We start from the raw sequence: 27,839 nt of genomic DNA, 5'->3' as shown, positions 1-27,839 counted from the left end.
GATATGCCACAGAAACAATATTTCCCCAGACAGATTATTGTTCAGCACATTAAAGTCATTGTGCTCTAAAGAAGCTGAAGCCATTCAATGCCATTCGACTCTCCATTTCTTATAAGCGCCGCAACCGAATTTAGGCAGTAGTATAACGTATACTTGAATACCATTAGCATATTCCTCCATACTATAGGATAAAGTAGTTTCAGTGATGATAAAACAGATATGTGTAAACATATCTACATCTTCAAAACTTTGTACTCTGAAGGTTGTTGTGCATTTTGTGCAGATTCTCTCATTAACACAACAAGCATGACTATGAAACACTTAAATCTACACTACTTTTGCCAGTACACAATAATGAGCCAAAAAGATTTCACATAGAATATACAGGGCTCCCACATCATTAGACGAATGCATTTTACATTTTTCCAGTCATTTATGATATTATAATACAGATTTTTTTATTATATTATTTATTTTAGTTGTATTATTTATTTTTAAATCATTGAAAAGTGAATTTTCAACCAATAAAATATAGATGATGGACACAGCTAGAAAGATTGATAATGACTACAGAAATTTCCATAACCTTTTTTTTTTATATCGCACTCACAAAAAGTGAATTTTCTAACCAATAAAACTGTGTGAAATTGGCATACCTATACAGATTTACATTGGGTGTACAGAAAGTTTTTTTTTTTTTTATGACTTTTCCAGTCATTCTTGATTTTAAAAAATATGCATTTTGTACAAATAATATCGAGATTGCATGCAAAAAAGCGAATTTATAACCAATGAAATACTGCTGAGATGGGCATAATTATAAAGAATATTAATTTTCAACACAAATTTACATGATTGTATTCATTTCCAATACGTTTTTTTATAGGCCTGGAAATCACAATTCTAAAATTCCCTGATATTTCCAAGTCTCTGTAACCGTGGGAACCCTGGATCAGTCTTTGAAAGTTTCCTGTAAAGTTGCTGAGGCACTTCAGTCGGCCTGCACTGCCAATGCTCATTGATCAGATGGTAAATTGACTCTAGCCTGCTTATTTTGAACCCTGCCAAAAGCACCAAATATCAGATTACACTGTAAAAATAATGGGACAGAAAAATAAATATACAGTAACATTACCATAAAGGCGAAAGATACATTTAAAAAAAAAATCACATTTGCAACTCATTCGTCAGTCTCCGCCATTTTACCTCCCTCATAATCACCAGGACTTCTCTTTTTTCTTCCAGACATCCCTCAGTCTGTAGTTGTGTGTTATTCATTGGGACTTTCCTCCTGTATTTCCGGCATGTTCTTTCTATCCTTGCGCAGGGTATCAGTGAGGGGCCGAGCGGAGCTGGGCGACTCGAGCTGCTTCGGTTCATTCGTGTGGTAACTGCCTTTATACCTGTACAGGTAAATGTAGAGGCCGTACAGGATCAGGAAGAGCAACATCAGAGACACGGTCACGATTACTGTGGAGAAACACACACACACACACACAGAGAGAGAGAGAGAGAGAGAGAGAGAGCAGTCGTTAACATTAAGCTTAATACTCTTATGGTGCCCTAGCTGAGCTGTCTGCAAATGATGGATTAAACATAATTTGTATCATGTTGCAGAATTCACAGGAGAGACTGCTGACTGTCTGTACTCACAAGCTTTAAAGGGATATTCACACAAAAATTTAAATTCTATATATATGCTTTTCTGTGAAACACAAATGGAGAATTTTAATGCAACTCAATTCATATATTCATTTTTTTATATATTTTTTTTATTGTTCTAGTCACAGTGACATGGTTGTTATTGTGGAAAAGAGCTGGATGAAGATTCTTCTATTTTTTCTTCTATTTCTATTTTTCTGTGAGATCTGGACCCGCTGGCAAAGAGGATTAAGTGTGTGTGTGTGTGTGTGTGTGTGTGGGAGAAACAAGTCTTGTTTATCCTGGAAAAGAGATGACAATCAGACAGTTAAGAGAAGAAGAGGATTTGAGTTAAGCAACAATGGGTGACTGCAAAAAAAAGAGCAAGGATACTGCTAAAACTTTTTGTTTTCAATTTGAACAAAGTTGCATTGTTCTGATGGGTCTTTAATCTCAAAATGATCTTGTTAGTATTATAAAAGAGGTTCTGTAACATTTACAGCAAAAAATGAATGTATCACATACTAAAGTAACAGTAACATATTGTCCAGAATATGGTCATTTGTAAAGATCTGAAGCTTAATACACCTTCATTTATTCCATATACGGTATATTATCGTTTTATCACTGATGGTACCAAGTTTCTGTCATTTGCAGAAGCTCGGCTTTATGCAGAAGCTTATATTCCCATGAATGTTCGCTAATCCTGTGTTCTGCAAATTAAGAGGATTTTAAAAATAGGTTTTAGCTTCCCAAACAGAGAAGATCAGCAAAAATGGCAGTTCTGGATGAAATGGAGTAAAAGACAAAAACAAAACAACAAAACAAGGAGAACAGAATATAGAATTGTACTTACATTTAACAAAAATAGTTTTATTGTCACTTTTATTGAGAGGATGGTGGAAATGTGACATCAAGTATAAGAAGGTGTTCAGGAAATAGCGCTAAATATTATTTAAAACGAAGTGTGACTGTAAACTTACATGTCATCCAAGGTGGGGTGACATCATCATGAATGTAATAAAAGACTAAAAAAAGAGAGAGAAATACATTACTTGAGGGTTAAAAACAACATTCAATCACAGTTCAATCACCGTAAGAGAAGAAATGCAACACATTTCGCCCTACTTTTTTTTACTTACACTACCATTCAAAGGTTTTTTAAATAAATCTCTTATGCTCACCAAGGCAACATTTATTTGATCAAAATACAGTAATATTATGAAATATGAATAGAATTTTATCAATAGAACTGTTTTCTATTTGAATATGTTTTAAAATGTAATGTATTCCTGTGTGATGGCAAAGCTGAATTTTCAGCAGGTTTGAAAACCATAATACATTTCTGACAGGATTCTTTGATGACTCGAACGTTTAAAGGAACAGCACTTCTTTGAAATATTTTTTTTCTAAAAATATAAATGGCTTTATTGTTCCTTTTGATCAATTTGATGCATCCTAGCTGAATCCAAGAAAAATATCTTACTGACCACAAACATGAATAGTATAGTGTATGGTGCATTCATGTGAATGTCAGAATATGTAGTCTTACACAGGCCAGTGAACCAGGGGTCATCCTCCCAAGGAACATATCCTAAGACGGGGGGAAACGCCCCACAGTTAGACTCCACCACATAGCCTTGAGTCGTTACCGGTGGATTGGTTACATTGGGTCGGAAGTAGGCCTTCAGTGGGGCAAAGATATTATAGCGGACCCCTGATATACAGCCCGTAAAACCTGGACTGTTGTGCCTCTGAATTTCGTAGTCTACACCTCCCACCTCTATGAAGAAGAGCAGAAAACAAATCAATGCACTGTTCATCTAGTAAATGCAACTTTTCATTCACATGCAACAAGTTAAAGGTACACCATGTAACTTTTTTTTTCTTCAAAATTGACAATACATGATCAATCCTTCTTCAAAAATGTGTATTTGTCTTACCCTAATTCACTATGGTAAGCTTATTATAAGTGTTTATATTTTATACCTGATACCTATATATTTATATATATATATATTTATATCTCATCATAGCCGTAAAGTCAAGTCACCTTTATTTATATAGTGCTTTGACACTACAGTTGTAAATAGAGAAAAGTTGCTCTGGCTTTGACGCGTGAATGGTGTGGTATAGGTTAGTCGTTAGAAAGGTTGACATGGAGCAGCTAAATGGCAGTTTTGTTTTCTAACAGCTACAGGGCCAAAAGTTACATAATACCTTCAAGATAAAAATGCTTGTCTTACCCATGACTCTACCCAAGAATATAGACTTTGGTGAGTCAAATCTGGGAATCTCTCCTGGTATTAACTTCTCAATCCACGGATCCATGTAGTCCACCTAGATCCAGGTACAAATCCATATACAAACAGTGTGCTTTGGGTATGCTAATAACAGTGAAAAACATGTCAGATCTAGTTTCCTACCTGTGTCCATACTGTGTAGTTGTGTCGGGTGATGTTGACAAAATGAGGAAAGCCATCGGCCATGTTTCTGTCAGTCAACTTAAATTTGTAGCTTATTATACCAAGCCGATATCTCAGTGACAGAGTACCTGCAAAGGAAGTGACATCAGTGCTAAAGCTAATGTTTTGTATGCTCTGGTGTGATTGTGTGTGTGTGTGTGTGTGTTTACCATCTTTCTTGAGCAGGACGGCGATGTAATCATTGCCGAAGGAGCTGATATAGAGGAGCACAGCTGGAGCCTGTAAAGTGCTGAAACTGAACTCTATGTCATCAGTTGTCGTGTTGTATCCGAGGGTGAAGTTGTGCCAATGAGGCTCTATCCAGAAGTTCGCCCACCATGCGTCAAAGGAAATGGGCTCTTTGCGGATGTCATACCGCAGCCACGCTCCAACATCAAAGAACGCCCCGATATCTAAAAGGATGTGACACAAGCAGAGATCATATTCTTGTTTATGGGTACCCCTCACACATGCTGATTTAACGTTTAAAAAAAAAAATCAAATAGACATGATGGACAAATCTTTATAAAACATCATAAGACTTGAATAGTCTCATCATTGGCAATCCATCATACGTAGAACTGTAACAGTTTATAATATTAATAAGGATATTATTCTGACCTCTGTGGGATTTGGTCTTTAAATTGTACATTGCAATTGCACATTTATATCCATATTTCTTAAATCTAAAAAATCCAGTCCTCGAATCTGATTGGTCAAGCCCATTATAGTTCAACAGCCCTGGGACTTTTTACTGTTTTACTTGTCAGACTATTAGTCTTTGCATTAAGCGGGGTGGACACTGTGCGATTTTGGCCACGATTTGGCCGTCTGAGACAATATTTGCAAATCCTAACAGATTCCGCTGATCCTTGGCTAAAATCGGAAATCTTTGATCGTTATTTTGGCATGTTCACCGACAGCCAATTAATGACCGTTGCAATTAAATTTTTACCACCGACGATTTGACTCACAGTCCTGCAGTGTGACTTCTCCTACGACGACCGTCAAATTGTCTTCGTTTTTCAAGACAATGACCAAAATTAACGTTAGAGATTTCTTTGTAGCCACCATTTCAATCCCGCGTGTAATGCAGCTCACTGTCACCGAACGTGTCACTGATGGATGATGTAAAACTCTGGACAAGTTTTCCTGCGTGCGTCCGTTTTTAACGCATCTACACTGACGTACAGTCTGAGTGACATTTATGACAACTGAGATCTTACAGTGTGACATGGCTTACAGCGATGATCATGTTCGTACAGTCTGACAGGCAACAATTGTAAAGGACTATTATAAATTGCGCGCCCGGCTTTAGTTGTGGGGATTTTACAGTGCTTCTTTCTGCAGGTTACAATTTTTTATGTTTTATGAGTGAGTCATTGAAACGACTCATTCAATCGATTCAGACTCAATCGTTCTTCAGCAAAAAGTCATTGAATCATTTACTCAACCGGTTTCCTTCATTCATTCATTCATTTACCAAATAAACATGACTTTATTTTTTGATGAATGATTATGAATCCTGCTGGTGAGTATATTAGGTGTATAGATCTATGCCAAAGTTTTAAATATTCTCACACAGATCATCAAAAAAGAGCAGTTTAATTCACAGATCAGACAAATCCCTTTTAGCCTAAATCAGCTCTGGATTTAGAGGCTTGAAAGTGGAAACTAAAGCCAAAGTCTGTCACTCTCTTCTCAGGCAGTGACTCTCACTTTAACAGGTTCTCAGAGGCATCAGTTTATTTGTTACTCCCATTTATTATCCTTAACTAGAATCTGTTTTGATCTTTTAAATCTCCTAAGTCTCATAAAATTAAAATGCGTTTGTAATAATTAGTCTTTCCCCAGCTAAAGATGAAAAGATATCACTTTCAATTTGCATATGTTTATTAGGAAACAGCTGTAGTCTGTATTGCACCATGTCAATTTGAGTCAGCGTGAGTGTGAGAGAGCATATGCAAATGTGTGTTAACTCACCTAAATGACAGTAATACCCATCGAAGGCTGTGTTATTGCAGTCACAGATGTATGAAGCGTATCCATCAATGCACTGGCCTCCGTTTCGACACGGTATAGAGGCATTCAGACATGCTCCAGTGCAGTTCCTACGTATCCCAGCACTCTCGTCAACCTTCCCCTCCAAATCCACAGGCACCCCGTTCATCCTCAGCCCACGCAGACAACCCAGGAAAGGCCTTAAGGTGTGATTGGCCGCACCTGAATTCAGATGCATGGTATGTTTTTGTATCAACTGCTTGAAGCAATGTTTTCATATTATCTCTGCTTGAAACTCCAGCTCTATGATTCTTACCTACGAGCAGGGGTTGTGTAAACTTCATTGTGATGTAGGTCTGGCCTGGGAACTTGTGTAAGGCCGGAGGAAGGAAATCAACTTTGAGCCGAGCCATTTTTACATTGATTTCAGCTTCTACATAGTGCCATTCATTATCATTGAGAGGTTTAGGTGAGCGGAGGGTGACATTTCTAATTCCATCACCCACCATGAAAATAAATACCACCTCAGTTGTAGCTGTGAAAATTTAAGGAGAAACTGATGAAGGAGGTATCAGAATCAATATATATGGCATATATTTTTAAGATTTACAGTGGCATTCACAATGCCACTGCCATGGAAACGACACTCACAATTGAGTTCAATTCGTAAGAAATTACGGAGGTGGTCATCTGAGCTCTCTACAAACACTCCGTAAGTGCGGTAGGTCCTGAAGTGGAATGTAATGTCGGCACTGGTCCCGGGCTTGAAGGTGGGGAACTTCAGATAGGTGGGCTTGGTGAAAGCTATAGTGTTCCAGATACTCCCTAAGAGAAGGATTTCTCATGAACAAATAACAATGACATTATTTGGTAAAAGTAAATATGTGTATTATGGAGGAAAATGTACAGTCAGCCATTAAAATAAACTCTTTCAGGGTCATAGGCCGCTCTGCTTTGTGTTTATTTTGTTATAATAAACCAAAAGACTGTATATTTCCCTTTACGAACAGTTCAGGAAGGATCTTCTTATCATATAAGAAAAACTTTTCCTCCATTGTATCTTTGTAATGTTCATTACTCACTGTCTCCATGGCAGTACAGCGCGCCAACACTGTAGCGAGCTTCTGAACCGGTGCGGTTAGTGTCCCCTATGACAATCCTCCTGACAGGCAGATGATCACGGAACGACAGGTAGCCTTTATCTGAGTGCCTAGTAAATGTGAAGAGTGAAGTGTGAAGTAAGAGTAAAACTAGCCTTTAAAATAAATCAATGAATGTTTAGCTTGTAGTTATACTGCATATACTGTACTACCGTTCAAAAGTTTGAGGTCGGTAAGATTTTTTTAATGCTCACCAAAAGATTAAAATGACTGTTTTCTATTAATATACTGTATATTATAAAATGTCAAAGCTGAATTTTCAGCATCATTACTCTAGTCTTCAGTGTCACATGATCCTTCAGAAATCACTCTAATATGCTGATTTGGTGCTCAGAAATAAAAATGTCTTACTATTATCAGTGTTGAAAAGAACAGCATTTTTTAAATAGTAAACATTTTTAACATTATAAATGGCTTTTCTATCTTGATCAATGCATTCTCACTGAATAATTTATTATATAAATTACAAAACTCACTGAATAAAATGTATTTCTTTTAAACAAATCTGACCCCAAACTTTTGAAAAGCAGTGTATATATACCCAGTTTTTGTCCCGAGTTCATATTTAAATGTCTGCCATTTGCTTTCTATGTATTTATATATTTTTCTGTCTTTAATAACATCAAACACTATCATTCATACAAAGTTTAAAAGGTACATTTAGATGACATAAAACATTTTTTATTTATTCATTCTTTCTCATCTCAGTCTCACCATTGACGGTAGTCGGCATCACAGTTGCACCAGTACTTGGAGTCGGTGCAGGTTTGATTGACAGCACATCCACATTTTCCACTTTCAGGAAAAGCTCCTCCCCAGTATTCATGACTCTCATTATGCCGACCAATCCAGTAAGTGTAAGGCCTTCCATCTGTTAACAATAATAAGTAAAATCAAAGAAAGACTCAATGGGGTGCAGTGGCAAACTACTGGTAATGTAGACAAGCCAGTCTCATTGGGGTCAACAGAGCAGGGGGCCATAATGACTGGGCCTTACTATAGCTTTGCAAAAATACTCAGTGGTAAATGGTGACTGAGAAGATTCCTATAAGTGTTACTCAGCAGAGAAAAAGGCTGAGAAGGACACTGACACTAATTATACTCAAGCTCTGGGCAGTTCAGCTGAGTCAGACTAGTCAGACTCTTCTAGTGCGCTGAGATCAATGCTTCAACAGCCAATTAAAAACTCAAAGCTGAGGTTCCTTTACACACGATTTTTTTCCTATGCTATACAATTCAGATACACAGTGATGGCTGCAGATATATACCACACAGTAAAAGAACATTCAAATAGGTTCAATTATTTGAAGGGATTGTTCACTCAAAAATGAAAATCCCAAACCTGTGTGACCTTCTTTCTTCTGTGAATTTTTGAAAAACACCTTTCCACATTTTTTATATAATGAAAGTGAATGAGAATTGGGGACATCAAGCACCAAAACCAAACAAACAAAAAAACGTCATAATGGATAATAAAAGGATTTTATTCCCTGTCTTCTCAAAGCATAAGTCATTACTAACTCAAACACTCTACCATATACTGTACCTATAATGAGCCGTTAACTGCTGTGACTATCTTTGATTAGTGAGCTGAAATCAAGAACTGGATCAGTTTGATTTGTGAACAAATCATTCAGACCAGTTTTGTGAACTGAATCAACCGATTCATTGAAAATATCCAACTCAAAGTAGGATTTGTTCATGAATTTGGTCATTGTGGATTGCCTCGTGTCTTTAAAAATGAACATTTTGAGTTAAAGTCATACAGTCATTCAGGTTTGGAACAACATGAAGGTAAATAAATGATGACAAAATGTAAATTTTTGGGTGAACTATCCCTTTAACTTCATTCATGCATTAAATGACCAAGAATATTCATCGTACATCATTGTGAAAGCTAACTTACGCGGAGTATTGAGGAGGCGTGACTTGTAGCATGAGAACTCAATCCACTGTTCGCAGTATAAGGAGGTGTTTGCTAGGGCAGTGACTTCATCCCAGGATGCGTTTACATACTGGACGTCCCCAATATACGGTTGATCCACAGTGGAGCCGCTCACCTTGGTGCTTTTCATGCGGTTGTGCTCGATGACGGTCCATGATTTTTGCACTAAAATGTGACGTGATCAATCTTAACTCACCAAAATCACGTAAAACCCTTCGAAATTGATTTCAACATGTCAATCTCTTCCACATCATACATACACATATTGCAGTAGACCGTGAAAGGTTTCAGTGGTCCGCTCAGATCTGGATCTATAGTGTAGTTGCCTGACCAATACTTCCCATTCAGTCTGTAGGCCTCGCATGACTCCCTGTAGACGGCTGGGATGGAGGGAGAGAGACACAGAGAGAGAGACTTAAAATAGAGTGATTCTCATATTTCACCAACAAAAAGTCAATATAGAGGAATCTCCTCAGTGAAAGACACTTACAGTTATGACAAACCTCCCCCTTGTAGCCAGTGTTGTTACACACACACAAGAAGTCATTCCAGGACTGTATACACCTGCCTTCATGTTCACATGGGTTTGGAGAGCACCTGAAAGAAATAAGAGAAGGCTGACACTTTAATAATGCACGTCTAAAGATATTACATTCTTGGGCATGACATTAGACTTTAAGGTAATAAATGAACACTACACATGTATCTCACACACGTTAGTTTATATATCATGGTGGTAACTTTCCGTTGACTTTTATTCTTTTTATAGAGCTGAGCTCATATGTTTTATCTCCAGTTTTCCTGATGAAGACTGTTTGCTTGGATACTATCATTGTGAGGACATTTAGTCCTTCAGTGTTAGCAAAAACCCACACACACAAACTCAATGAGTTGCACACACACACACACACACACACACCTATCAGTGATACCGCAGGTGCCCAGCAGGATTTCGGCGTATCTGCCCCATTTCCTCTGCAGCATGACATCTATATCCACCGGCTCATCATCTATAAAGATCTGCTGCATGCAGCCGTGGAAGCGAGACAGCTTGGTCACACAGCGAGCCGTGTTATTGGTCTTAGGACAACCTGCAACACAGCAGATATTAAATATTCCTCTAATTATCTGCTATACAACTATAAGGCACTAAATATATCTCATTTAGCATAGATTATGAACATTAAGGTAGCATTTATGGCATTAGATGTGCCATAAATGTATGAATAATAGATAAACAACATGCATTGTATTGTAAAGCATTCTTGTTTACATTAACACTGATTTACAGACATTTTTGTGGCAGTTTTGGAAAAGAGTGGGACTCGGTTTTAGCCATGAGGCACTTAAACATAACAGACTACTTCTCCTCATATTCTGTGATCTGTTACTCACCCCCGAAGAAGTAGCGATCTCCTGTACGAACCGTGAAGGGGTTGGTGATCTTCAGTGGTGAGCTTTCATCTTCATCTATAGTGATAGTTAGTAAGTTGTCTTTGGCGGTCAGGTCTACTGTGTGCCAGAAGCCGTCATTGAGACGGTACCCTTAAACACACAAAAAAAAGTCAAATATTTACTGTATATAATCTTAGACTGGACCAGATTTGGTCCTGCTAAACTCTTGGTCTATAGGTGTTCCATTCAGTCCTCTCTTACAGAAATAGAATTCAAAATGTCATAACTAATGTTATGGACACAATCATACCATACCTGCAGCAAAGCGTAATCTCTTGTTTCCAGGCTGCATGAGAGTGACGTTGACCTGTCCTTCACTGAGGCCAAGCTCCAGAGAGCCCAAATCATCTGCAAACCTGGTGAACATCAGTAACCCTGTGTAGTCCCATGACCGGAACTTAAACTTTACCGCCAGGCGGTTCTTCCGGAAAAACCCGGGCAGCTGCAGGTAGTTGTTGGGTCCTGCAAAGGTCATGGGCTTCCAGAGGAGGTCACGGCAGGTATAATGCATCTTTTTCTGAAATATACAAATAATATCTCAAATATTTTGCAATACAATGGACACCCAAATGTGATTTCATAAGTGATTATAAGTGTCATATTAATTCACCCCACACTACACTCTTGCAAAACTCTACATACCTTTTTAGGAGCTAGTCGAATTTCAGGCTCCTGGTACTGTGTCATGTAGATGATATTGATTCCATTGATAAAGACGTTCTCCATGCAGCCACGGAAGTTCACCTTACCGGGCAGGTGGGGTGTGTCTTTCTCAATCACACCGCCAACATAAATCTAAAGAGAAATGGATAATCGTAATGATCAGATTGCAGGGAACATTCACCAATGGCATGAGTTTGGGGCGGGACTATCTTATTGACTGACCAATGGCAGACAGGAGTAGTGTTTGTGATACCTGCTTGAAAACGGTAATTATTTTACTCCATTTGGTGATCCTAATGGCACAGAAATTACACCCTTCACTTTTAAGAGAGGCACCAATTATTTTTGTGTTCTTCATTTGTTCAGAACAAATGTGAGTCATCTGTAATTTATCACTGAAGTGTGATACAGTGTGCGTTCATAGTTCATGCGTTTGATCTAACATGTCACCTGTTTGTCCAGATCAAGGTACTTGAACTCTCCATTGAGGACAGCAGTCTCAGTCTGGCCATCCAAGGTGAAGTTAACCTCTCGCCCGTAACGCTTGATGGTGACGTAGTGCCAGTGCTGGGTGTCCAGTAGGTTTCCCAGCATCATTGTGGTCATCCCATTGGTGTTATGGACTGTGCTGCTCCCTTAAATAGATAATGCAAACATGTCCTCATGATTATAGATAGAAGGTTAGACAGACAGACAGACAGACAGACAGACAGACAGATAGATAGATAGATAGATTACCCAGGCTGATATGAAAGTAGAGCCGTCCAGTCTTTAGTTCCAGAGTGACAGAGTCTCCCTGCAGACCCTCACTGTGCAGGAGAATACCATCCTTCTCCAACGTCTTAAAATTCAAAGCGTAGTGGTCCTGAAGTGTCCTCATCCTGCCCCGTGGGAAGGAGTATGCCACCATGTCATCCGCCTCAAACTGCATCACATATGAATCTGTTAGGGTCAAAGGTCAAGAGTATGGAGAGGATTGTTAAAAAGCTATATTACAAGATTTTATTTATGCTAAACCAAACACAACACAGACGTGCCACTTTGTCTATCTGTTTTCTTTCTAGCCACGAAATCAGTGACCTTGGCCTACACTGATGCCCAGATCATCAAGGAGTTCACATTGTTCATAGTTATTGAATTTACACATACGTTTTACAGGCAGTATGTGCTGTACCTGGAAAAAGTATTGGTATTTTTTGCAATGCAAAAACATGATACATACACTGCATGGCAAACTGCAAAACTACATTTTATACTCAGTATTTTTCTTTTGATTTTCACTGTCAGTATTTAAAAATCCTTGTAACAAGATACAAAGCACTTGAGAAGAAAATATATATATATATATATGTTAAGTCTAATTACTTGTTGTAACCATAAACCTAATTTTTTCATTTCTCTGAAAACAACTTATGAGATATATTTACTGGAAACCAAGATCAAAATACTGATTAAAAACAGATTTTCTGCAGTGCAACTCAAAGGACCGGTTAACATTACAAGGCACTGAGGAGATTTTCCGTATCATGATATGCTAAAGTTCTTGGCTGCTGATAAAACACAAACAGTTGGCAGTGCCTCAGTCCAGACATGCGCCGTTTACCGTAAGGACAGCCGTAGAGCTCTACTCGAAGGCCGATTTTGCCTCCGTTCTCAGTATTCCAGCCCATGGGATAGATGCGCAGATGTTTGGCAGTGATCGCATAATGAAAGACGTTCCTCTTTACCTGGTAGTAATTCCAGTTGCCAGGCAACGTCTGAGAGACACGAAAATCTGATATTAAATCTGATATTAAAGGCTCTATGAATGTTCCACACCATTTAACAAATCAACAACTTCTCTCACCTACAACTAATCATACATCAACAATGTATTTATAAAAGGTTGAACTCAAATTCTGATTGAATGAGTCATGTTCAAGGTCAAATAAGATACAAAAAGATGCCTGTCCTGAACTCTGCTTCAAAACATCAGGACTTGATCAACACAAATTATACTTTTTAGTGGGCTTTCCAAACACTAATAAAACATAGATAATTTTTACCATATTGCCTCCTGTCATGACATATGGAGTCCATGCGTCGAATCGATCCCCGTACAGCAGCATGTATTTGGTGATCCAGTCATAAGAGTTGAAGGTACCCTGAGTAGCAATGGCCATGATACGATACTTCCTCCCCAGGTCAATCTGCATCCATGGCTGCCTGTCCCGAGGGGACGGAGACCAGCCACTGCTCCCTACATCAGCACACACACATTTGAAAATCAGCTGAGAAAATACATGCATGTAGACATTTAGTGCTTCAGATTTCTTGTCATGGGCTAGCCAGCAGTCCTACTTATTTTGGCCATATGTAAAATGACCGATATTGTCATAAAAATCCAAATAATCTACATTATTAAAAATGGAAAATTAAGAGACACTTCTGAAAGATTTGTGATATTTTTTTTAAAGAACATGGCTTGTGTGATTATTTATTTATTTAGATATAAATTTATGTTTTCTCCACCAAGGTAAAATAACCTGAAAAAGTACATTTAAAATAAAATAAAATAAAATAAAATAAAATTTAATTTAATTTAATTTAATTTAATTTAATTTAATTTAATTTAATTTAATTTAATTTAATTTAATTTAATTTAACATTTGGTTCAATGTGATTGTTTCTCCACCACAGTTATGTTCCAGACTCTTCTAATGGATATAAAATATAATAAATCATTTTGATAGCCTAATTTAACATTAGAGGACAATATGCACTATACTGAACCATAAAAAAATTTAACAAAAGTGCAGCATTTCAATGGAACAATGGAATGGAATTGCGTTTCAATGGAACAAAGTAATCTTATGAATTTTACATATTATTTCTCATATTTTAATTGAAATTTTGTATCCGTGGCTCAGTTGTCACATCCACTTTTATTCACAAAATCAAGACTTTTTTTTTGCTTCAAAAGGGCAAATGTATTGGCTAAATCAAAAATGTGAATAGGAGGTCAATATTGTTTCTCATTAGTATTCTCAGCCAGAGACCTATTCAAAATGCAAAGTGCAACCCATAGCTCTTGTGGCCAAGGCACTTACCATACAGTTTGGCAAAGTGTGCAGAGTAAAAAAAGTTATATCTGGAAGAAGCATGGAAAGAGGATGCATAGAGAGGAGAAATCAGCGGATCTAAGCATGGCCCTGAACAGAGAGAAAGAAAAAGAGAATTATAGAGAATATTCAATGACATTTTCATAAAAGCAAGATGACTTTTGTTTTTTTGTTTTTACATTTGACAAGATTTATTTAGCAGTTTATTGAAAATAGGATAACACAATGAAACTGTCAATTCATGGGAAAAGTTATGTACATACATTATCTGATATAAATACTTTTAGTTACTGTTATTATGTGTAATATTTCCAACCAAAATTGCAGCTCTTAAAATGATACATTGTGCTTTAAAGGTATACTATGTAACTTTTGGGCTTTAGCGGTTAATAAACGACTGTATATGCGTCTTGTAGCCAGAGCTATACTTCTCCTTGTTTATGTATATGACTGGGCTATTTCTCAGCGGCTGTCTAACATAGCCAAAATATTTACATATTAAAGTTACATAGTGTACCTTTAACTGGTATATGATATACACAAACAGTATAATAATAATAACCATTTGTTACATTTATATAGCGCTTTTCTAGGTACTCAAAGCGCTTTAGATAGAAGAGGGAATCTCCTCAACCACCACCAATGTGTAGCATCCACCTGGATGATGCGACGGCAGCCATATTGCGCCAGAACGCCCACCACACACCAGCTTACTGGTGGAGAGGAGACAGTGATGAAGCCAATCAGTATATGGGGATGATTAGGAGGCCATGATGGACAGGGGCCAATGGGCAAATTTGGCCAGGATGCCAGGGTTACACCCCCACAGAGAGTCAGGACCTCGGTTTAACGTCTCATCCGAAGGACGGTTCGTAGTTTGTAGTTTATCCAGTTCATTGAACCACCACAAATGCAATTAAACCCATCATGTGTTCTAAGTACCTGTGATTTCAAATATCCATTTTTCCAAAGTGTAAATATTATTTAATGGAACATCCATTGGTCAGCATAAAGGACTACTGTGGCTGTTAGCTGAGATTATTACTAGGCCGAATAAACAACAATAACATTTGACACTGCACTAAAACATGCATATAATCTACCATGGCAAAGCAAACAACAAAACATTTACATCTGTCAGAGCAAATTACAGTATGTTCAGATCTTTAGTTCTCATTTATACTTTATCAAACATTACCAAACAAAACCAGGCTCTACAGGCACATTTTGTGGGTTGATGTTGTTAGAGTCTCATTTTCACAATGAGCATATGAACGGATCATGTGCGAAACAAGCCTTGCAGTTGTACTGTACAAAATGTATGTCGTAGTGGATCTGGGACACAATATAAAACAGGCCCATTTAGCAAGTCTTGCCATGGCATTTCATCAGTACCTCTGTTAGACAAATCCCTGCTTCAATTAGACCTGGCAACATTTCAGCCTAATCTAAATGGCAGAGTCAGATAAACCCACCTCAATCTCACCCTCTCACAGAGCTCTAATAAAGCCATCTGCCCAAATGGCATCACATCTCACAGCCCATCCACATCACCTCTCTAACTACAGCCGACACACTTTCACACAGCCGGTTCATTTCAGAAATACTGAATGTGCCTTTTTGAAGATGATTCTGAAGTGCCTTCGGGTCTTTTTTTGAAGATTGTGAAGGGACAAAATTGATAGAATGGAGTTGTAACAGAAGGTGTTAAGGATCTGGAAAGTAACTTTGGGCATTGTTGTGATACTGAAAAAAGTGTTTGCAAGCAAGGATTGTGGTCCTATGCCTCATAGGTTATATATGTGTTTGAGAAAACATCTTGTAACTGTGATATAAATCACTGAATTTTTACTTTATATCTTAAAATGATAAGCAAGCAGCTGACAAAAAAAAAAAGATAAAAGTCACAATTGCATTGCAACAATGACAGCAACAAACTGCTAAAAATGTTCCCAGAAGTTTGATAGATCTTAAAAAAACAACATTGGGGATGTCCTCAAAAGGATGGTTCGTACTGTAAATAAACTAAATAAAGCCTTATAATCTTATGATGTAAAGAGTTTTCTTCTGGAGGTAAGATTGGGTAAGTTACATTTTTAGTATTTATAATGTGCTTTCTTTAAAAACAACAGAAGTCCACTATGTTCTCAATTGTATTTCTCAATGAAGTATTAACATGTCCTGTAGCAGCCTCAAAGAGACTGCAGGGGTCAGACACAGCAGAGGTCATTAGTATTCTGACCACTGCAACTGCCAGTGAGGGAACAGAGGGGGAGAAACCGTTTGAAGGAGAGAGAGAGAGAGAAAGAGAAAGAGAGAGAGAGAGATGGAGAGAAAAAGCAAGGAATGTAACAGAATATTGCATGAGTCATCTAGTTCATTCTCAAGTGATTTCAATTCCCATCTGATTCACAGTTCTCTGCTCAGTCATCTTATATAGCTGGATTTATCAAGCCATGAACTCCATTATGATAGTCTTCTGAAAGAAATGTATTTTTAGTGGAAACAGGTCGTCGTGATTTTGCCAAGTTAGACATGTTCCTGGATCAAAATCTTCTGCTGATGCTGGAACAACATTCCTGTCCACTAACCCTATCCCTACCCATAAACCTAATTCAACCCGTAAATTATCCCTAAAATCAGAGGGAAATGATGGATGAATAACACTAATGTAGAAGCCCCTAATCCTTGATTTAAGCCTAAAATTGACATTAACTGTAAGCCTATCCCTCAAATCTGATTGGTTAATTGGAATGTTGTTGCGGGATCAACAAGGATGTTTATCCAGGAACATGTTCTACTTAGTGAAATCACATTCACCGGTGGAAATGTCCTGTGATTACAGGTGATTCCATGGGAGAAACTGCACGTCTGTTCACTGAGATATCACTCAGCGAAAGACATGCCGACCGAAATTGACCTTGGCTGGTCAAAGGAGAGGTTGGTGTGTGTGTGTGTGTGTGTGTGTGTGTGTGTGTGTGTGTGTGTGTGTGTGTGTGGAACCACCACCAGCTGCCTGAACCATTGATATAAGGCAGGATGGATCCATGCGTTCCTGTTGTTTACTCTGACTCTACCATTGTATCCTCGGTTGTAAGTGGTTATTTGAGTTACTGTTGCCTTTCTATCAGCTTGAACCAGTCTGGCCATTCTCCCCTGACCTCTGGCATCAACAAGGCATTTTCGCCCACAAAACTTGCCCCTCACTGGATATTTTCTGACCAAACCCTAGAGATTATGAGGCTATGAAAATCCCAGTAAATCATCTTGCCCATGTCTACATGCCAAAATGAATTGAGTTGCTGCTATGTGATTGGGTGATTAGATATTTGCATTAACAAGCAGTTGAACAGGTAGCCTATAGGTGTGTGTGTGTACAAGTGTACAGATACCTACATCTTTAGGAATCCATTATTAATGCATTTTATTAATTAATAATACTGAGTATAATTAATGAGTATTTGAATGGATTTGCTAATTAAGCATCATAATAAGTAAATACATGAATATGGCACTATAAGCGTAAGCTTGAAGATTCATGCAACACAGGGTCCATGCTCAGTCTTTCTATTCATTAAAGTCCAAAAGTGGTCCTTTTCCTGAAAAGGGTTGATGACCCTCGTCTAAGATTAGAAATCCATATCATCCCGTTAGCAACAGCTGCAGTGCAATATTCTGATTCACATTAGGCAGATAAATGAATCGATTGAATGTGACCCAGCCTCATCTATCTTTGTAAAATATAAGCTGCAGAGATTGTCTGTCTCTCTTCACCAGCTCTGAGATAAATGATTTTCACCCTGTGCTGTTCTCTTAGCAGCTGTGCAGAGCAGAGAGGAGTTCCTGCCCTGCAGGAGAAGCATTACAGTTATTAAAGCACTCAGTGCAGAAGAGCTGCAGGGGAAACTGGGAATAAGCAATGAAAGCCTCATGAAGATAAATGCAGAGACTTACAAATACGCCCGTGCAAAACATGTCCATCTAAATTCAAAAGTTCTGTTCCAGAACCTACCAGTGAGCTTCCTTGCTTTCCACAGCCCACACAGGCATAACTGTTATAATAAGTGACAGATTCTGAATTCTCACCTGTGAAATAGCACAGGAGACTCATCTCACAGTTGGTTTCAATAGTGTTAGATGTTAGCATGTAGCTAAGCTAACAGCACAATCCTTTAATAAGCATAAAAACAGCATACATAAATATTGTGTGAACACTAAACTATTTTTAATTGATAATTTCCAGTATTTTATCAAATATTACATCCCTATCTTGCTTTGTTTATTATCTTGTTGTTGTTTTTTTCTTCATTTTTTGCATTCTGGGATTGTCTTCTCTGCGAAGGACACAAGAAATTCTATGGAAGCCTGTTTCCGCCACAGAGTAAAAAATAATTGCGACATTTTATCTCACATTTCTGACTTTTTTTCTCACAATTGCGAGTTTATATCATACAATTCTGAAAAAAAAAAAACCTATAGGACATAGGAGAATATGGAGCTCACACACAAAAATATGCCATTTGTTGCAGTTGATGATATTTATATAGCCAAAAAGTAAGATGAAATTCAATTTTTGCAAAATACCCAATAGGTGCAATTTTAAACTATTCAATTTCATTCCCCTTTGACTTTTTTCGCTCTCTTTTTGTTCAATGCCTTCAATGTCCTTGGCTGCTTTCCACTCACAGATAAGGGAGAACAGTGACACATATGAAGGAGCACCTTGAACACACTCTCTCTCTCTCTCTCTCCTCTCTCTCTCTCTCTCTAACACGTGTGTTGAATTACAGGCACTCCCCCAGTCTATGCAGGCTGACACAGCACTTCTGCTCAAGGAGAATTGAGTGCATATCATGTGAGCTATCTTTCATAGGAGAAAGCAGCAATGCACTTGAGTCTAGAATAAGACTGCTAGTTGGATCAAATCTCTTTGGGCTGGTTAGGATTTTAACTATCATCTAGGGGGAGAGGCTGTGGTTAGCATTTTTAGCATGGACGAATGCAGAATAGAGGGTCACGCTGTTATAAATTATTTAGAACAAGACTGCAGGCACAGTAGGTGGCTGTCTTTGAATGGAACAAAAGATAAGCTCAAAAGGGACTTTAAAATACAGAGCCAATCCAAGACGCCACATCACGTCATAGACAAGCATACACACAAGCATCATCTCTTAATCTTTCACACCTTCCTCAACAGGATCTCATTTTTTAACAGACAGACAGGGCATCGTAAATCTCACTAAAATGACATTTTTCAAACAGTTTTTCTGTATCGTCAGAGCACCCATTTTCAGTTTGGATGCAGGTTTCCGCTCCTTCCCAAAGATTTATGCTGAATGAATTCTTAAAGCGAGAGTGCAGTGTTCATGCTGTCTCATTTCTCTTCTCAGAGCTGAGAACTGGATTATCTTCTTTACACAATACATCTTCAGCTCTCATTGTTGTCAAAGAATTTGTAGTGAAGTGGGAGCCTAGAAAAAACCCTATTTTGGGATTTCACAAAACCTCATTGTTTCAAGATACAATGTGCTATTACGGTTTCAACATTACACTGCATTGACAAACAATCACTAATTAATTCTATTTAGTAATAGAACTCACACTTATTAATATAAATAGAGATATCCAGACAGGACCTAAATATGTTGTTCAGTATTTGTTAAGTATTTACATTTTCGAAATTTAATATAGATATTGACTGTACTCATTATTTATTCATTATTTTGAACTTGAGACCCACTCACTTCAAAAAGACACACTGCAAAACTGTGCAATTTCAAACATAGTGTGCACATAATATTTGTGAGAGATTATTATATGCTTTGCCTTAATAGATAAAACAATATTTTTCTGAAGAAAATTGTTAGAAAAATTGCTATCATCATGAGTGGACCTTGTACAGTACCTTGAAATATAGAATGACTCATATGCACTTTGTCAGAACAAAATCATTTTAAAATCATGGCACACAATCAGATTATTTTTCTTCTAGCACCTTATTTACTTGAATGAGCAGTGTTTTGTAGATATTTATTAGTAATAAGAATATCGATTTCGTTAGGATATATTTTGCATCATTTTGATGTTTTGAAGATTGCAATACAGTCTTAAAGGTAACCTTACGTCAGGATTCGCATGCAGTGTTCTACGTCATATGAATTTGGGAGTTCGGTGAGTTACTGCGCCCGCCCTCCGTCTCCGCATAGGGCTGCTCCCACAAGCAACTTCACGGAATAGGATTTTTTCACCACGCCATTTCAAATACACCGACAATCTCAACTTTTCACCCTTAAGACACTAAAGACACGGCTAAATCTGCAAATAGATGCTTTCAGCAGTCTCTGTTTAACAGCAGGAGAGTGTGTCCTTCCCGCGTGTCCCCTGCGCAAGACGCACCTTTCCATGCAGAAACTTGCCCAAGTGAGCGCGCGGAAGCACTGCAATGCAGAAAGAGCCCGTAGACACACAGGCACAGTGGCGAGCGCAGAATCAAGACTATATTAGCGCTTTACTTTCAGCCCAAACCTTCTAGACTGAATACTCTAAATATAGAATAACAAACATATTTAACAAATTCGCGCTGTTTTAAAACAATGCAAGCTTATAAATATCGCAATTTTGAGATTAAAATCATTATGTCATAGCTTTGCTGATGCACTTGTTCTGATGAAGAATAACAGTCACCTATATGGAAAATAAGTGTACATTGCATTTTCATTGCATCTTGCATCTGCAGTTTCACTTACGTGACGAGCAATGTTGAAAGGCGAGAAAGAGTAAAAGGCTTGGGGCAAGAATTTTGATAGCCATCCTCTCCGGGAGACGGAGTCGCTTTTAGATTAGTAAATCAAATGTTATCCTCTCCTCGTCAACGGACAGTACAGCATCGTTTAGCCGTCCTTTCGGCCAACTTTAACTCTCTCGGCCGGGATGGTGATAGACTCGCTCGCTAGAGGCGCGCGCGCGCGACATAGTGGTGCTGATGCTGCGTTTTGGCGGGAGCGCGCATACTTTCATTAAACCAAATTCCTTGAAATTTGGAAAGCTGTGACAATCTGGTTGAAATAATACATGAACTCTCTTTTATTTGATATAGAGGGAGAGTGGAGTCCTATGGTTTGGGTAGACAGTGGACAGCCTCGACTTTAGTGTAAGGGTTCTCAGTCAGGGAGGGGGCGCAAGATGAGAACAGGAAAAAAAAGTTTTGGACTCGTCATAATGATGGGAAGTGCGAATCATTTCCGCGAATCGGTTCTTTCGAACATTACGTTAAAGAACCGGTTACTACGATTCTTTTACGTAGGCCTATAGTGACGCGCTCACGTTGTCCCTGACAACCTGGCGTAGAGTAGGCCCATACTGTAGATGTTTGTCATGTATCCCAGTTCAGTTTGTTGCAGACTTGATATGTCGTTTAAAGCTTAAATATATTTTTTATTTTTTATTAAAAATAACTTTTTACCCAATTAGCCAAATCCTCGGTTCACTCCAAATGCTCAAATCGACAAATGTGACAAGACGTTTTAATGAATTGGTGAGATGTTAAGTTGATGATCATAGTAAGTTGAACATGTCTGAAAGAGTCGGTTCTCGATTCAGTCAGTTCAGAATAGTAAAAGTATGATATTCTTTATTCTGAAAGTGATTAACTAGAGAACTGATCTATCCGATTCATTCGTTCACTATCCAGATATCACTCACTGTGAAGTATGTGCAATGTTTCAACTATATATATTTTTTAATTGTGTCATGTGAGAAATATAATAGTTCAGCCCAGTTATAATACCAATGCATAAATCTAACATTATGCCCTTTAAAATTCACAAGTCTGCATGGTGCCTCCCTTCCCTGGTTTGCCCGGAGAGCACCAGTTCATTACTACAATCAATCCAACTGGATACAATCAGATTTGTTTGTGGGGGTCGTTTGTACAAGGTGGGTGGAAAAGCCGGATTTATGTTGGAAGAGGCGGTCTGTCCATGATTCTGTGATATAAAAAGGCTTTGGGATTAAGAAGTGGGTTTGTAGGGCAGCCGCAGAGCAGGGTGGGAGAAGGGGCTACAGGGTCAGAGAGGGATTTGCAGTGTTTCAAATCAGATTGAAGTTCCTCCCTGGTCTTACAATCATCTTGCACACATCAATACTCATTCATATGACTATGCACCGGGACGAAATCTCTTAAGATGTCTTTTTATTTAAGAAAGATCACTATCCTCATGCACGCACACAATTCAAGCCAAAATCGCTCCACTTTTGAGGAAAGTTTATAAGTAACATGGTTTGTGACTATATATAATAGTTATAGTTATCTGGTCATCTGGGTGGGCAGAAGAAAGGTGAAGAGCATTTCAATCATAACTCTCAAAATAGTTTTAGTATGTTAATGAATATATTGCAATGTTGAACTTGGCAGACTAGATGAGCTACGCTGCTGCTGTTGATTATTGCTACTGCTGCTGCAGAGTGGTGGACGAAGTACACAAAAAAGTACTTGAGTAAAAGTACAGATACTCTTAAAAAAAATAGTAGGCCTACTCCATAAAAAGTATTAGCTACTCCTATTAGTATAAGCTACAATTTTACTTGAGTAAAAGTACAAAAGTGCTTGATTTTTAATGTCCTTAAATTTTAAAAGTACTGATTGATGAATGTCCATTTATTTTGCACCTAAAAAAGAGTTTTATTTATTGCCAAATCTTGTCATACACTCATAACTACCCTACTGATAAATGCTGATAATTCAAGTGTGCAAACAAGTGAAAATAACAAAATATAACATATATTAGAAATGAGGAAAAACTAAATGTGTGTAAATGTATGTTGACAAATATAAACATACAACATTGGCAAAATGCGGTTAATAATTTAAGAACGCCGCCAGGCAAACGAGTCTTATATCAATTTGAAACTGCTGTGGCAATGGGGAAGATGTATGCGCTATAGTGATGTTACATTTGACAGTAAGCTTCAAAGCGCGTATCGAGTACGCAGCGCAATTTCTCATGAAGCTCTGTGCTGGAGCGCGTGTTGTTTTCAGAGAAACACGTGATCAACGAAAAACGAAGCCTCACTTTTTTCCAGTCACGTGAATGCTTTACTTTGCGTGTCGGAATGTTTGAACCCAGACCACTACTCTAAAGGTTTTTGGAAGTTCCATTTAACCTACTAACAATTATTTTCTTTTTTTATTATATATATTTTTTTTTAATAAAAATAAGCCTATAGCCTATGCTACATGATCATATATTCTGACACATAAACAGCATAGAAACCATCAAATAATTAGACCAACATTTACTTGCATCAAGCAACTTATTTTTTTTTTTGGTATTTTTATAATTAGTATATTGTTACATTTATTTTATTGCCACACTTTAATATGTGAATTATACTATCAGAAAACTGAACATTTAGCGTTGTTAGGCTTTTATTTGTGCTTAATGGAAAAAACACCACCACTGCGCACTCAGCTGCTCATAAACACGGCTGCTATCAATTTGACCTGCCACAAGATGGCGCTGTTTTCGACAGTCTTGATGCTTCGAATCTTTTCCCGAAACATTCCGTGGAAAGCTTCAGTGCTTCATGAGGCTTAATTTGCCCATCCCTAGTATGCGCATTCATTTGCGTTATTTTAATGTTATTATCATGTCTTGGTTGCAGCAGAGAAGAAACAGGATCTAGATGCAGCAGTCTTTATTAATCTCAAACTAAAAATAACAGAAATACTCAAGATACTCAGAATTCTAATACACGGAACAAAACTAAGGAACAGACAAGACAGGATTAAATACACAGGCAGGATTAAATACACTTGTTAATGAGACTGATTAACAAGACACACCTGAACTCAACTAACACAATCAGTAACCATAGAAACAAACAGGGAGAGAACAAAGGAGACCTGGGGCACGTTCAAGTTCAAAACGTTGTGCAACGTTTTGTCGGGGCTGAACGCAGCCCTTGAGTAATTAACAGATTAGAAGATTAACAGAGAAACTCAAACATGAACAGAATTTAAAACATGACAGTTGTTTAATTTTTACCTAAAACCTAGCCTGTTCAGATGGTAATACAATGGTCTTAAACAGCTCACACTTTTACAGCAGATTTAGTTCACATTCACAAACAACTGACAATCCTGACCTAGGCTATACAGTAATAGGATTTTAATTTCATACATCCTAAAATTCCGCATTAGTAACTTACTTTTCACGCCATCAGTCACACACACACACACACACACAGGTTCAACCAACCCTGAGTTAAAACTTGAACTCTGAGTGAGTTAGTTCAATCAACTCTGAGTTGACTTACCCTGAGATGGGAAACTCTGAGTTTTCGGTTACAGAACAGCTGAAATGAGTTAGTTCAATCAACTCTGAGTTAACTGACTCTGAGTTAAGCGCGTGCACCACAACTATAAAAAGCCATTATCAATGGAATTTAATTAAAGGATATACTCTTAATTATTCTGTAATTTAAAGTAAAATCTGATGTTATTGCATTAGACTATAGAACAATTCTGTATATTTAACATACATTTTTAAAAGGTATATTTTTAATATAACCTTCTCCCTCGACACACTTTGGTCAATTCAAGAATAATTCATGCAAGTGTATATTGTTTATTTGAAAGCATTAAAAGTGCAGTTTCTTGTCTCTCCTTGTATTGTTCAAGTGGTTGGTTGATATGGGATTTAGTAATTAGTAATAAGTAGACCAATACTTTATAAAGATGGTCATTATTACATTAATCTAATTACACTGTTGAAGATGTCTTTTGTAGTTAGTAATTAATAACTATTTTAGAGTAACTTACCCAACTGTTATAATATCAGAGGTGAAACTGGAAGAACAGTATGTTATTCAACCTAATTCTAATGTTCATGTAGGAGCAATCCTGCAGGTATTAAAAGAACATGGCAGGAGCTGAAAATTAAATATAAAAACATAATTCAATCAGGTAAGGCTTGAGCATATCATGGGTGTAGGCAGGGGCGCCGCCATCAATTTTGGGCCCTATGAAAGAATATGAGTTTGGGCCCCCTACCGCACCCATTCCGTTAATAAAATCGATCTCTGGGGCCCCCAAAAGTGCCTGGGCCCTTAGAATCGTCCTAACTTTTTCCTAACAGTCACTCCCGAAGATCCAAGGGCCTTCATAAAATGTAAGAGGGTTACATATGTGTTATTTTTTATATTGGCTATTTTTGATATTTCCATTTATTTTACGTTGGGTTGGGTTTTTCTTTGGTCCCAACAGATTCTGATGGTAATATCTGTCTTTTGGAGCCTCCTGTCCCAACAGAACCCCAGGCAGTTGTAAGTCGCCTACTCAATACACCAGAAATTATGACAAAGTGTTTTAAAGTGTACTCAACCAAATGCTCATCTTCACAGGACGATGGGGATAAAGAGTTTCTGCTGCCACAGAGAGGCCTACTGAGGTAATGTTAATATTATGTGTCTACACATCAAACAATCTACACATTCAGATTTTTTTCACATTTTTATGTGGAGTAGCCTGTAGAATCTAAGTTTAAATCTAAGTATAAATGGGTATTCTTATCTCTCCCCCCGCCCACAGAGTGTGGAAGAACAGCAGGAGGACGGTCCATCAGCTTCTGGTGCACAGATCAACACAGTTCAGTGATTTTCAGTAAATGCCACAGTTTAATTCTGTAGAATTTGTTTAGAACTACATTATGTAACTCTAATTTACTACTGTATTTTCAGTTGCCAGTTAAGGAGTTAGGCCTATATAGACGACTTCTTATTAAAAAAACATGTACTGAAAGAATGAATGAGGTGTTTAAACACCACTTCCTCTTTAAAAAAGGGGAGGAGACCAAAAGAAACTCTGGGTTTACCGAAGAAAACCTGCTCCCGACCAGGTTCACAGAGTAAGTTACCATGGTAACTGAGTATAAGTTACTTCTCTTTCAGAAACGGGTTTGACTTACTCTGCTTTCTCAGGTTTGACACACCTCCCATTCTGAAACAGAAAACCCAGAGTTTCCCTCATTTCAGGGTTAACTTACTCAGAGTTTTCACTTAACCTCCTATCTGAAACAGGCCCCAGGATTTACCATTGCTGGTCAGACTTGTAAATTCAATTAACTGTTAACTCGCTCTGATCGGATCAGTTCAGTCAGTGAGTTGTTGACTCGAGAAAAGATGCAGTCGTGTTGGTCCAATTCACAAATTAATCGTTCAGTGCGATTTGCGAACCGATTTAACAGGTTCATTAAAAAGAATCAGCTCATTCACGAATCGGATGTGCTATCGCGTCTTGGACTGGATGACAATTTCTTCTGTTGGAACAACATGTTTTTATTAAATGTAGTGGAGTAAAAAGTATGATATTATGCTTTGGAATTTAGTGAAGTAAAACTTTCCCCAAAATAACTCCACCACTGCTTGCTACTGCTAATAGATATACAGATGTGCATAAAGCCCTTAGCCTATCTAGGCACGTGGAGCTGGGGAAGTGGAGGGTTTCAGAGGAACTCTGATAGCACGCTTCAGGATTAGATGATAGCAAACACCAAACCAGACTATTGAAATGTTAAGCAATCACCTTGGATGCAAGATCAGCAAAGTATGATATTATGCTTTGGAATTTAGTGAAGTAAAACTTTCCCCAAAATAACTCCACCACTGCTTGCTACTGCTAATAGATATACAGATGTGCATAAAGCCCTTAGCCTATCTAGGCACGTGGAGCTGGGGAAGTGGAGGGTTTCAGAGGAACTCTGATAGCACGCTTCAGGATTAGCTGATAGCAAACACCAAACCAGACTATTGAAATGTTAAGCAATCACCTTGGATGCAAGATCAGCAGAGGCCAATCAGCTTGATCCATGCAGTAATAATGTGACAATAATGCTTGCTGATTGGATGTAAAGGACCTATCAGCCTGTGTCATCTCGAGTTTCATAACTGAACTAGAAATTTATTTTACAGCATATTGTTATTTACAGAAAATTAATGGAATAGATTCGGTAAAGGGTTAAGTGATAAAACCATGCATACTGTAAAACCTCCATTGATTTTACTTATACACACAGACAACATCTAGGCTACTATCTTTGTAATACTAACCTCTTCCCTAAATTAAGTCCATCTAATCACCGTTTCAACTAAGTCCAAAACACAACGTGTCGATTTGTAACAATTTATTTAATGGTTCTCAGAACAAGGTCCTGAATTTATCACATACAGTAAACTATAAAAACACTGCCAGTTAACCTAAAAGGTTGACTTAGGCTACAGCAATAAAAATATGGGTCAGATCAGGTAGTTCACCAAAAAATGAACATTCCGTCATCATTTTTCTCACCCTAATGTCGTTCCAAACCTAGGACTTTGTTTCTTCTGTGAAATATAACACAAGATATTTTGA

The 27,839-nt window shown here is 37.8% G+C and overlaps 1 protein-coding gene across 1 annotated transcript; it reads right to left on the bottom strand.

The window, feature by feature from the left end:
• Positions 1 to 714: 714 nt before the first annotated feature.
• Positions 715 to 21,583, bottom strand: cntnap1 (contactin associated protein 1). Its single transcript, XM_084427750.1, has 24 exons — positions 21,178 to 21,583; positions 14,420 to 14,521; positions 13,376 to 13,569; positions 12,934 to 13,087; positions 12,069 to 12,272; positions 11,781 to 11,965; positions 11,310 to 11,462; positions 10,923 to 11,184; positions 10,608 to 10,757; positions 10,132 to 10,303; positions 9,703 to 9,809; positions 9,473 to 9,592; positions 9,174 to 9,377; positions 7,982 to 8,138; positions 7,190 to 7,317; positions 6,759 to 6,932; positions 6,424 to 6,642; positions 6,090 to 6,329; positions 4,277 to 4,519; positions 4,068 to 4,195; positions 3,888 to 3,981; positions 3,194 to 3,424; positions 2,625 to 2,669; positions 715 to 1,470 (listed from the first exon to the last, which is right to left on the bottom strand). Exons 1-24 carry the CDS (start codon positions 21,239 to 21,241, stop codon positions 1,271 to 1,273), a joined length of 3,930 nt encoding a protein of 1,309 aa, XP_084283876.1. The 5' UTR covers positions 21,242 to 21,583; the 3' UTR covers positions 715 to 1,270.
• Positions 21,584 to 27,839: the final 6,256 nt, after the last annotated feature.

This window comes from Rutilus rutilus, assembly GCF_951802725.1.
Source record: "Rutilus rutilus genome assembly, chromosome: 1".
Lineage (NCBI taxonomy): Eukaryota > Metazoa > Chordata > Actinopteri > Cypriniformes > Leuciscidae > Rutilus > Rutilus rutilus.
The sequence above is the reverse complement of the archived record's forward strand: the minus strand, read 5'-3'. Positions and strand labels throughout refer to the sequence as shown.

Coding starts and splice junctions, on each gene's coding strand:
- cntnap1 (XM_084427750.1), bottom strand. CDS start 21,241: ATGGCTATCAAAATTCTTGCCCCAAGCCTTTTACTCTTTCTCGCCTTT. Junction 10,304..10,607: donor AGATCGCTACTTCTTCGGGG/GTGAGTAACAGA, acceptor GCTGTGTTGCAG/GTTGTCCTAAGACCAATAAC. Junction 6,643..6,758: donor CTTACGAATTGAACTCAATT/GTGAGTGTCGTT, acceptor AAATTTTCACAG/CTACAACTGAGGTGGTATTT.